At 45.0% G+C, this 11,722-nt stretch overlaps 1 protein-coding gene across 1 annotated transcript in view; it reads right to left on the bottom strand.

The window, feature by feature from the left end:
- LOC109913754 (xanthine dehydrogenase/oxidase) overlaps window positions 1-11,722 on the bottom strand; it is a 193,491-nt gene continuing 181,769 nt past the window's right edge. Inside the window, 3 exon segments of the mRNA XM_048596660.1 lie at window positions 1-752; window positions 5,585-5,742; window positions 7,646-7,671. Coding sequence (XP_048452617.1) covers window positions 1-752; window positions 5,585-5,742; window positions 7,646-7,671 — 936 coding nt within the window.

Raw genomic sequence — 11,722 nt, 5'->3', positions numbered from 1 at the left:
TTAGCTCAAGGCCAAAGGTTTGGTGAAATTGAAGGCAGCGAAATCGCCACGGTAAAAGCGAAATAACTTGGCCGCGCAATGAGCTGGCAGCTGGCGGGTATACCCCTGGGATATCAGCCTCTTCTCCGGCTCCTGGAGCTTGGGTATCTCCCCTCCTGCCAGGACGCCCATCCGACGCAAAAGGTGCCTCACCTCCTGGTTGAGGAGCTCGTGCGCCACAATGTAGTCGTACCGGATGAGACACGGTTGGCACAGCTTAACGAGGGGCTCCCAGTGGGCAGCTGGTAATGACGTCTGACCCAAGGCATGGTGGACAAAACCTTCAAAGGTTTCAGCCCCTTGGCGCTGATGGCGATAAGCAGACAGGAGGCGTTGGAGAGGGTGTCTGATGAAGAGAATTTTGGTATACGATGCCAGGATAGCACCGACGGTGCCCATGTCGTAATGGCCCAGGTTTTGATCGGGAGCGGGCAATGGCGCACTCTCGTTCACCACATTCTCCACTGGCTCTGGCAGCTCACTCAGGGCCTTCAACATCGGCTCCCAGTCGGCTGGGCCTACGTCAGGCACGCTGCAGTACACCAACCGGAGACGCTCACTCACCCTCAGCCTGGAAAAGTGGCTGGGCCGAAGGAGCCTGTTAAACTTTGACCTCTGGTGGCAATACGCCCTCAGAAGCTTCTTCCTCATCTGCTGATTGTGCAGGAAGGAGTCAAAGGTCACAGGCACGCTCACTCTTCCTCGTTCAGGGCCTGCAGCAGGAAAGGAAACAAAAATAGCGCCCTTTGAGGATGACATTTAAAAATTGCCCAGATTTTATTTTTCCTTTTCTGTCAGCTCTATTCCCTCCATTCTCCCTGATTCAGGAGCACACAGCTAGACAGAATTGACACCAATTCTTATCGCTGTTAGCTATGCCCCCCAGCACAAAGTGAACATTCAAAAAGGAACAAGAGTAGGCCACTCAGCCCTTTGAGCCTGCTCTACCATTCAATAAGATCACAGCTGATTGGATTTCAACCTCAACTCTACATTCCTGCATATGTCCAATAATCTTTCACTCCCCCTTGGTTATCGAGAATCTACCTACCTCTGCCTTCAATATATTTATGGGTTGTGTATCTGCTGCTTTTTTGCAGAAGGGGACTCCAAAGGCTCACAAACCTCAGAGAGAGAATTGTTCCTCGCTTCTGTTTTAAATGGGCACTCCTTATTTTTAAACTATGACACCCCCACCTCTGTCAATTCTAGATTATCCGATAAAAGGAAACATCCTCTCCATATCTACCCTGTCAAGCGCCCTCAGAATCTTAACTGTTTCAATTAAGTCACCTCTAGACTCTTCTAAACTCCAACAGATATAGGCCTTGCCTCTCCCTCATCAGCCAATCCACTTAGTCCAGGTATTAGCCTATTAAGCCTGTAGAGCTTCTGGCAGAGTATCATTGCCTATCTCTTCTGCCTCCATTCAGCCCATCAAGTCCACACCAATCCTCCAAAGAGCATCCCACCCAGACCCAACCACAGCCCCCCTACCCTATCCCCATAACCCCGCATTTCCCATGGCAAACCCACACACCCCTGGATGTTATGGGAAATTTAGCACGGCCAATCCAACTAACCTGCACATCTTTGGACTGTGGGAAGAAACCAGAGCACCCGAAGGAAACCCACGCAGACACGGCAGGGGTGGGGGGGTACGTACATACAGACGGTCAGCTGCATGTGGAATCGAACCCAGGTCCCTGGCGCTCTGAGGTAACAGTGCTAACCACTGAGCCACCGTGCCACCCAACTTGCTCAAAAATCTACTCCAAGTATTGATCATTCTTTGTGTGTAGCTACACATCAAATGTTATAGAACCATGATATACGTGGACCATCAAAGGTCAATCTGCAGCTCCAGCAAGGGCTGAGGAAGACAAATACAATGCTGGCCTTTGTTACAAAATGGAGTAAATGCTTTGCTGTAAGTAACGGAACAGGCATTTGTTGAGAACTCACTCAGTATGGTTCTAGTCTTTAAAGAGGGATGTATTTACATTGGAAACATTTCAGAGAAGGTTCGCTCGGCTTATTATGAAGGGATTGCCTTATGAGGAAAGGTTGACCAAGTGGGTCTTATATTAGCTGGAGTTCTGAAAGAGAAGTTATCTTATTGAAACATCTAGGATACTAAGAGGGCTTGACAGGAAAGTTACAGAGAGGATTTTCTTTCCCCATATGGGGGAGTCTAGAACGCAGGGGGACTGAGTTTAAAAGTAAGTGTTTCCCAATAAAGACAAGGATGAGGTTGAACTTCTGCTCCCAATGGGTCATTTGGAATTCTCTTGCCAATGGAGACTGGGTCATCAAATGTACTCAAGGTTGAGGCAGATGTTTGATCTACAAGGAATTCAATGATTGTGAGGTGTAGGTCAGGAATAAAGACCACAATCAGATCAGTCATGATCTATTGAATGGCAAAGCAGATTCAAAGGGCTGAATAATCTATTTCTGCTGCTACTAATGGTCATTTGGTCCTTCTTAAAACTCCCCCTCCCATTAAGTAATTCGTTCTATTCACCTTTGACAATGACAGGTCACAGATTTCTTCATTCATCTATCCAATGCAGTCTTGGGTGTTGACTTAGGTGCAACAATTGACCCTGGACATGGATGTCAACTCCTCATGTCATGTGACAACATTGCAATTACCTTCTGTTGTGAACCTTTTGTAGTGAATCTTATATCATGCTCCCCTCGTCCATGACCTCCTTAACTACTGGAATCAGTCTGCCTTTAATGATGTTATGCCATTGCTTTAAGCACATCCAACTTACAATCTCCACTTTTGTATCAAACTAAAAAAACTCAGTCTTCCAAATCTTTTGATGTTCTATTTTTTTTTCTCTACAAACGCCTACACCACTGCCATACAGCAGTAGCGCTTATTTTCCCCAGTGCCCTTGTAGTGCGTGTGTGGGCATGAGATACAGTTAAAAACACCAGGTATGCAAGTAACTTTATTAACGTACCACCGTCAGGACAAAACATTAACCTGCCTAAGGAGCCAGTAGCAAACAGAACCCCTAGGTACAATGCCTATGCGAACAAAAAGGTGAAGGGGAAGGGTGGGGGTCAAATCAATATGGAATTGAAGGGGGAGATAAGGCACTCCACACTGCGCGGTGCCAATCTCTCCCGAAAGGTATCGAGAGTGTTGGTGGACACCATGTGGTCCTTCTCTAGGGACACCCGGGCACGAGTGTGGCCGCGGAAAAGGGGCAGACCATAATGACCCCCTCCACGGCCCGCACCCTGGACCTATTAATGACCAGCTTAGCCAGGCCCAGGAGCAGACCCGCGGGGAGATCCTCTGACCTCTCACACCCCGCTTCTGTACAGGGTGCCCAAAGATCGGGAGCGTGGGTCTAAAGTGCAACCAAAAACCCAAAAGGAGGTCTTTGAGGTAACTGAAAAGGGAGTGCAAGCACCCACACCCAATATATACACGGCCCATGGACTGTGCAGCTGCTGCAAAACAGACAGTTAGGTTGGGACTCCGTGAACCTCCGCAATCTACGGTTACAGGGGACTTTTGCGTGCAACACACTCCCCACCCCAGATCCCCGTAAGAAAGTCGGAGGACCCCGCCCACCCCCACAGAGAGAGCCCTCCCCTTGGGATCGTTTGACATTCTATATTTCCATAACAAAGAAGGTGATCTTCTGAGAATAATCCTTTGTACTGGGGCGGGACCTAAAGAGGTCTCTTTTCCAAACTGACAATTGTGACACGGGATTGAGCATCCATCCAGCTGCAGAGTGGGAATTTCTGACAACTCGCTGAGGTTCCTGCATTCCTCCAACTCTCGTCCAGACGCATTCCAGTTTACCTGATCACAAGGGGGCTGTGTCTCCAACTGTCTACGTCCTGAGCTCTGACATTTCCTCCAATAGCCTCTTCACCTCTCTAGTTCTACGGAATACTAGCTCCTTCACTTCTCCTACCGTTAACTTCCTTAGCTCAGTCATAGAGTCACACAGCACAGAAACAGACCCTTCAATCCAACTCATCCACGCTGACCAAGATTCCCAAACAAAACTAGTCCTGCTTGCCTGCATTTGGCCCACATCCCTCCAAAACTTTCCTCCTCATGTACTATCCAAATGTCTTTTAAATGTTCTAACTGTATCTGCCTTCCTCTGGCAGTTCATTCCGCACACGAGCCACACTCTGTGTGAAAAAGTTGCCCCTCAGGCCCCTTTTAAATCTTTCTCTCCTCTCACCTTCAAAATATGCCCCCTAGTTTTGAACTCCACCACCCTAGGGAAAAAAAATCTCTGCTATTCACTTGATCTAAGCCCTTCATGATTTTATAAACCTCTATAAGGTCCCTCTCAACCTCTTATGCTCCAGTGAAAAAGGTCCCAGCCTATCCAGCCTCTCCTTATAATTCCAACCCTCCAGTCCCAGCAACACCCTCGTAAATCTCTTCTGATCCCCCTCCAATTTAGTAATATCGTTCCTGTAGCAGGGCGACCAGAACGGTACACAATTACCCAAAAGTGGCCTCACCGACATCCTGTACGACCTCAACATGACACCCCAACTCCAATACTCAAAGGTCTGAGCAATGAAGGCAAGTGTGTTAAATGCCTTCTTAACCACCCTGTCTACCTGTGACACAAGTTTCAAAGAATTATGTACCTGAAACCCTAGGTTTCTCTGTTTGACAACATTACCAAGGGACCTACCATTAACTGTATAAGTCCTGTCTTGTTTGTTTTACCTTAATGTAATACATTTATCAAAATAACACTCCATCTGCACTCCTCAGCCCAATTGATTAAGATCCCTTTGTAATCTTAGATAACCTTTTTTACTGTCCACTATCTCAAGGATTTCCTTGATTTATGCTCTTGCCTTGTGAAATGTTACGATATTAAAGGCACTATACAAATGCAAGTCGGTGTTGCTTCTCAGGGAAAGGTGTAAATTGTAATTTACAATGATATGCCGATTCAGCAGCCCAGCTTAGCCCTGGAGAACATTTCCCCAGCAATGCTGCAGAAGCTGCTCTGTGCTCTTCAGGGACCCTGTGAATTACTCATTCTCAGAACACAGAAGAGGGTTACAAGGCCTACCTTGAGCAGAGAAAATTCCTGGCCTTTGGTCTTTACAAATGAGCCAGCCCAGGTAGCCCAGGAGCAATAACGCGACGACTGAAAGCCGTGCAGGGAAGTCCATTGTACCCCTGCTCTTCACTCTGACACTAGCCTAAGATCCTGTAACTCTACTGGATTCAGCCTCAGGCCTGTTTTACAGACAGGCACATTACAAATCACTGATTCCACCAGAGTAATGTACTGTTTACTTGCTTTATCTCTTCTGATCTTAGGCTGAATCAACACAGGATGAGGACACTGGCTCCATGATCTATTTTTATAGCCATATCATCAATCTCAATTTATCATGGAGTCAAAGAACATAGAATAGTGCAGCATAGCGCAGGTCCTTCGGCCCACGATGTTGTGACGGCCAATTAACCTACTCTAAGAGCAACACTAACCTGCAAAGGAGGCCATTTGTCCCCACTTACCTGTGCTGGCTCTTTGAAAGGTCCAAGAAGTTGCCGTCCCTTTGCCTTTGTCCCACAGACCCACATCTCCATTTTGAAGTAAGGATTCAGTTCCCCCATTTAAAGTTATAATCATTTCCAGGACCTTTTCAAGCTGTGCTTTCCTGATTGTAATAACCCTGAGTGAAAAAGGGCAGTCGATGGCCTAGGGGTATTATGGCTGGACTGTTAATCCCAAGACCCAGATAATGGGGACCTGGGTTTGAATCCTATCATGGCAGTTGATGGAATTTGAATTCAATTTAACTAAAGTCTAATGATGACCATGAATCTATTGTCGATTGTCGGAAAAACCCATCTGGTTCACTAATACCCTTTAGGGAAGGAAACTGCTATCCTTATCTGGTCTGGCCTACATGTGACTCCAGACCCACAGCAATTTGGTTGACTCTCAAATGCCCTCTGGGCAATTAGGGATGGGCAATAAATGTCTGCCTGGCCAGAGACGTCCTCATCCCATGAATGAATAACTAAAAGATTCTCCTCACATCCCCATCCTTTTTTTGTGATTATCGTAAATCTTTCTCATCTGGAGGTGGGGCAGCTCATCTACCATTGAATTCAGTTTCGCCCCATCTACTATCTCCAAACCCTTCACTCAGCATAGCACCAATAAATCTTCCCCCACTAACAGCCCCCTGTCCCGCCCCCTGGGAACATAACCCCAACTTCTCCAGGCCCTCCACCAAACTCATCTCCTTGTGGAATCATTCTGAGCTATTTCCTCTACACCTTCTCCGACATCTTTTTCGGCTTTACACCTCCTGACTATACTCATACCTGCATTTCCAAGTAAACTCAGAATATCATGAAAGTCTCCAATTTGCCCCGTCTGATAGAATCAGATTAACAGAACATCCTGGCCAGTTGGAGGAATGGCTTAGTGGTATTATTGCTGGATTGTTAGTCCAAAGATCCAATGTTCTGGGACCTGAGTTTGAATCTCACCAGGGCAGACGGTGAAAATTTGAATTCAATAAAATATCTGGAATATCTAATGATAACCAAAGTTGGAAGAACCCATCTGGTTCACTAATACCCTTTAGGAAAGGAAACTGCCATCCTTACCTGGTCAGGCCTACATGTGACTCCAGACCCACAGTTGACTCTTAACTGCCCTCTGGGCAATTAGGGATGAGCAATAAATGCTGGCCTAGCCAGTGTTACCCTCATCCTATAAATGAATTTTTAAGAAAAGGATTAAAAAAAGGACAACTGATTATTATAAATAAATAAGTTTTAGCCACAATTAACAAAACTATGAACCTGTAAGGTTAAACTCTACTGGTCAAAACTTCTAACTGTCCCTTTAAATCTATATACACATATACAGACAAGCAAAAAACGTCAGTGCTATGGGTGGAGGAAAGGAAACTGGGGAAACACAGTCCTATAGCACCAACTCACATGATTCGATGAGAGGTTCCTTTGCTTCCAAAACTTCTTCATTTGTTCAATCTCCTTTCTCTTGGTTCTTTCACTTCTCCTCAGGATGATGACTTCCAGTATGCACATCAGCCTGAAGACAGCTCCCTGGTTGGTTCCTGGGTAGGTGAACAGAGAAAGACAGAGAAACCGCGGGACTGCTGGAAGATCAGGGTCTGTGTCTCTATCTCTCTTCGTTAAAAGTTCCTGAAGTCTGAAGAAAGCCTGTTACTTCCGCCCCACCAGTCGCTGTAAGCTGTTTCCTTTACCAGTAACTAAGGGACTTTGGAATTAGTGTGCCTCCTTGCAGTTGTAGGTCTCCAGCATTTGCTGATTGCAGTTGTTCACACTGGCTGGGACAAATTGGAACAGACTGACCCTGTGAACATCTTCAATCTCGCAGTCTATAACAAGCATGTGAAGAATATCTTAGTCTGTGTGTGCGTTGGATAAACTGCTCAGTGCTTCAGATATTGTCATCCCAGTTATCCAGCTTATACCAATTTCAAGGCCAGATCCTTGCACCTTGGCGATAAACAATGCAAAAATGGCAGTGCCATCATTAGCAGCTAAAGCTGATCATTTCTAGTGACTTACGATCCATTTCCAGGCTGGATTTCTTGCTGAACAAGTCAATTAAAAACTGTATGATGCCAAATAACAGAGCCAATGTTTCATTTGGAGGCAGTTCAGAGAATGTTCATTTATGGGGAGGGGTTTTGTTATAAATAAAGGCTAAACAAGTTGGGACTCTACTCACTGGAGTTTAGAAAAATGAGAGGTGATCTCATTGAAACATATGGGATTCTTAAGGGGCTTAACAGGGTGTACACTGAGAGGATGTTTCCCCTCATGGGAGAGTCGAGGACCAGAGGACATAGTCTGAGAATAAAGGGGTAACAATTTGAGACTGAGATGAGGAGGAATCTCTTGCCTCAAAGGGTTGTGAGTCTTTAGAACTCCTTGCCATGGACAGTTGTGAGGACAGAGTCATAGAGTAAGAGTCATACAGCAAGGAAATGGACCCTTTCATTTAACCAGTCCACATCGAACAGACATTCCAAACTAAACTAATCCCACCTGCCTGTGTTTGGCCCATATTGCTCCAAACATTTCTTATTCATGCTCTTATTAAATGTCTTTCAAACATAACCATACCCGCATCCACCACTTTCTCTGGAAGTTCATTCCACACACGAACCCTCCTTTCCCATCAATATCCCAGTCAATGTTTTCTGAAACCTCTCTGAGTTAATAATATCCTTCCTTTGTTTAAGGCTGAGATAGATAGATTCTCGACCAGTATGGGAATCACGGGTTATGCGGAAAATGCAGGAAAGTAGATGTGAGGAGCATCGGATCAGCAATAAGCCTATTGAATAGTGGAGCAGGCCAGGGGAGTCAAACGACCTATTCCTGTTCCTATTTCTTCATGGTCTTACGGTCTTGCAATCAATATTGGAGTAATCAGTTGGCACAGATGACAAGACTCTCGAACCGAAAGCACTAGGCGTCTCATCTTGCAAAAGAAAATGGCTGGCCTTTATATGCCATCCTGAATTGCGTCTTTCCTGAGGTATTAGGAAGGCATTATTGTGTTGTCAGAACCTGCTTGAGAGAACCAATGTTGTGTGTTAGTGATCATCTTGCCACATAGTGGTTTTCCTTCTTGAGTAAATCTCTTAGCGGATGTACCTTGTCTGAAAAGTTGGAAATATATAGCTGGAGGAAGCTGAAAAGCCTGAGATAATATCTTAGATTCTTTCTATCCTACTGTGTTGGCATTTACTCAACATGCTCGATTTTACTTAGGCCAGGACGGACTTGAAAATCTTTATCTTGCAGAAGTTGGCCTGGCACTCTGTGCCGTTAAAGATCAAACCCATCTTATGGCACTACTGCCATCAGTGGATGTGACTGTGCTTTATCTTTGTCAAACTTACAACCATGGGCTATTCAAATACAGCCAGGTACATCTTCAATAACTCTAACCATGTGGATAAGTTTTGGCTAACTGATAGCCCAAATGGTAACCGAGTCAAAGACCACCAACTAAATGGTGTCCTGAATGTTGCAAGCTCTTGGGATCCTTCAGCTGGACAGCTGGACATGTAGTCCAGAGAAGAACTTGACTGGAAAATTGATTCTTCCAGCCTTGCTATTTTGCATGGACGCCTTTTTGAAAGAAAGGTTGAGGCACTTTGGAGTCTTTATGGTGCCATCTTTCTTTAAGACACCTGCGATGGAGTTACACCAATCTGTCTGATGGACCGAACTTCTGCTAAGTAACTTTTCATTCCATTGAAATTGTTAACCGATTTGATTGTGCCAGGCCTGGTCTGTTCCCCCACAGTGGGCATGGCTTGAATTCTGTGATTGGTGACAATGCCAAGATCTGTACACACTAGTAGTCCTACCTGTGCTGGACTATCATTGGTACCTACCAGGTAGACAATCTCAAGAGGCCAATCTGAACTGGCACACTGGCATTGCACCAATTCCCTGTGGGCTATACCATGTTGTTTAGATGTGCATAGTGGTATGACCTTGGCACTGGCTCCTGTGTCAGTTTTTAGCTGTCGGGGTGTGTCCACCTGCTCTTTGGAGGGGCCACAATCAAAAGGGCCTTCAATCACTTTATACCATCGACGTGGTATGCCAGGTTGGCAATATGAAATGTTTGGTCAGCAAAAACAATTTGTTGTTTAATTGTTGGCTGTGCACAGCAAAACTTGAAGTCCAGCTCAAGGTGCAAATTAGTTTTGGGATCAGATGCCCCAGCAAAGGACAAGAGTGTGGAAAAATCTGGGGCATCTGTTGATCATCTAGTCAATAGAGTCTTTAGGGTTTCTGCCTGTGTGACTTGAGTTGAGTTCCATTAATCCCAAAACTAATTTGTGCCTTGAGCTAGTCTTCAAGTACAGGGGTTCTGCTATAACATGTATCCCAGCAATGTGAATTGGCTATAAATGATTGGCAAATAGGGGAACGCTATTTCTAAAATGTGAACTTGTGTTGGCTATAACGTGATTCCATGGAGTAGGCATCTTGTTGTCAGGAGTCCTTTGCTAATGATATCTACGGGGTATTTGTACAATGCTGTGATACTGACAGTCCCAGGGAAATTCTCTCTGTCAGCCTTCATTGAAACTGAAAAGTAGGAAGCCAGCAGGTCTGTTATCAGGAAAAGTAGGGAAAGTGAAAAACAGTATATCTTAAGTTACCTTGAAAGGAAACACAGTGAGGCACAGGACCTGGATACAACAGGAGCATCCAGCAGCCTATTAAAGTAATTAGTCAGATCGTGTTTCATTAGTTTTTCATTAGTTTCATTTTTCATTAGATTAGTTAACTCATATTTCAACTTGATTTTCCCACCTTTACTCCATATCCCTCAATACCCTTGTGGTGTGGTGATAAGATCACTGAAGGAGTCTGAGTTGCTATGGCAACGTACACATTATGTATACGTCGCAGTCTGGAGCTATGGATAGTGGTGGTAGAGCCTCCAATATTCTTTTAGTCACGGCTAACCAGGAATCTCTCCCAATCTTGCAGTCTGCTACTGACAGTGTTGGAAGAATTTGCCGATTGATACTCAATCTTTTTAATCACATTGTGAACGCACCTTGAATTCTGAGGCAGGACTTGAACCTAGATCTTCTTGCTTACAAAGGCTTACACCTTTCACAACCTCAGCAGGTTACAAAGAGTTTGACAGCCACTGAAGTAGTTTTGAAGTGCAGTACAAAATACAGCAGCTACTTTTCACGCAGCGCTCTCCCGTAAGCAACAATGTGATAATGGCCAGACAATCTGCCATTGTGTTGTTGACTAAGGGATAAGTATTGACTAGGACACCTGGGTAACTGTCATGCACTTTTTGGAAATAGTGAGGACAGTTGTGCCAATCTGAGAAGGAGCTGCGAAGCCGCTGTCACATTTGGACCAACCTGTCTGTACAGCTGCTAACAGTAGTGCTATCCTTTGTGTTAAAATTTTGGTGGTCTGCCCCTAACCCTGCTTTTCCCATAGGCCCAGTTTATTTATACAGCGCAATCTTCTATATGACGATGTTGTACAAGAACGCAACTATCGCCTTATAGCAGGACCGCCTGTACTCTCCAATTCGTCTCTGGATTTGTTTATAAATCCTCCTCAGAAAGACTGAACCCATTATTTATGTGTAGCTCCTCTTCGCTGGTAGCAGGTAGGATTTTCAGGGACCGCCTCTCAGAATCGCTGCTTGCTTGGTCTATGAAATAAATCTGCACGTTTTGCTTAAACAGCTCTAATTCAGCGAAGGTACCATTCGGTGTCCAGCTCATAATTAAATGTTGCCTTCTATTTCTTGTTGAGAGTTTGTTCTTTTTTCTACTGAAGTAGGATGCAATGCTTGTACGTTCCTTCCTTTTACTTGCTTTTCCTCTTCTGTCCTTTTATTTTTGTGTTAGTTTGCTTCTGTAAGCCTTTATTTTTGACAAATGTAGTCCCTTTGATTAATTTGGATTATTTTGGGGCCGTGCCTTAAAGAAATGCAGGCCCTGTAGTCGCAGACTTCTTCCACTGGAGGGCACTCGCAGCCTATAAGTCTTCCTTCCGAGATGGTAGGAACTGCAGATGCTGGAGAATCTGAGATAACAAGGTGTAGAGCTGGATGAACGCAGCAGGCCA

Source organism: Rhincodon typus, chromosome 5 (genome assembly GCF_021869965.1).
Source record: "Rhincodon typus isolate 14 chromosome 5, sRhiTyp1.1, whole genome shotgun sequence".
Taxonomy (NCBI): Eukaryota; Metazoa; Chordata; class Chondrichthyes; order Orectolobiformes; family Rhincodontidae; genus Rhincodon; species Rhincodon typus.
This window is presented reverse-complemented; position numbering and strand designations above follow the sequence as displayed.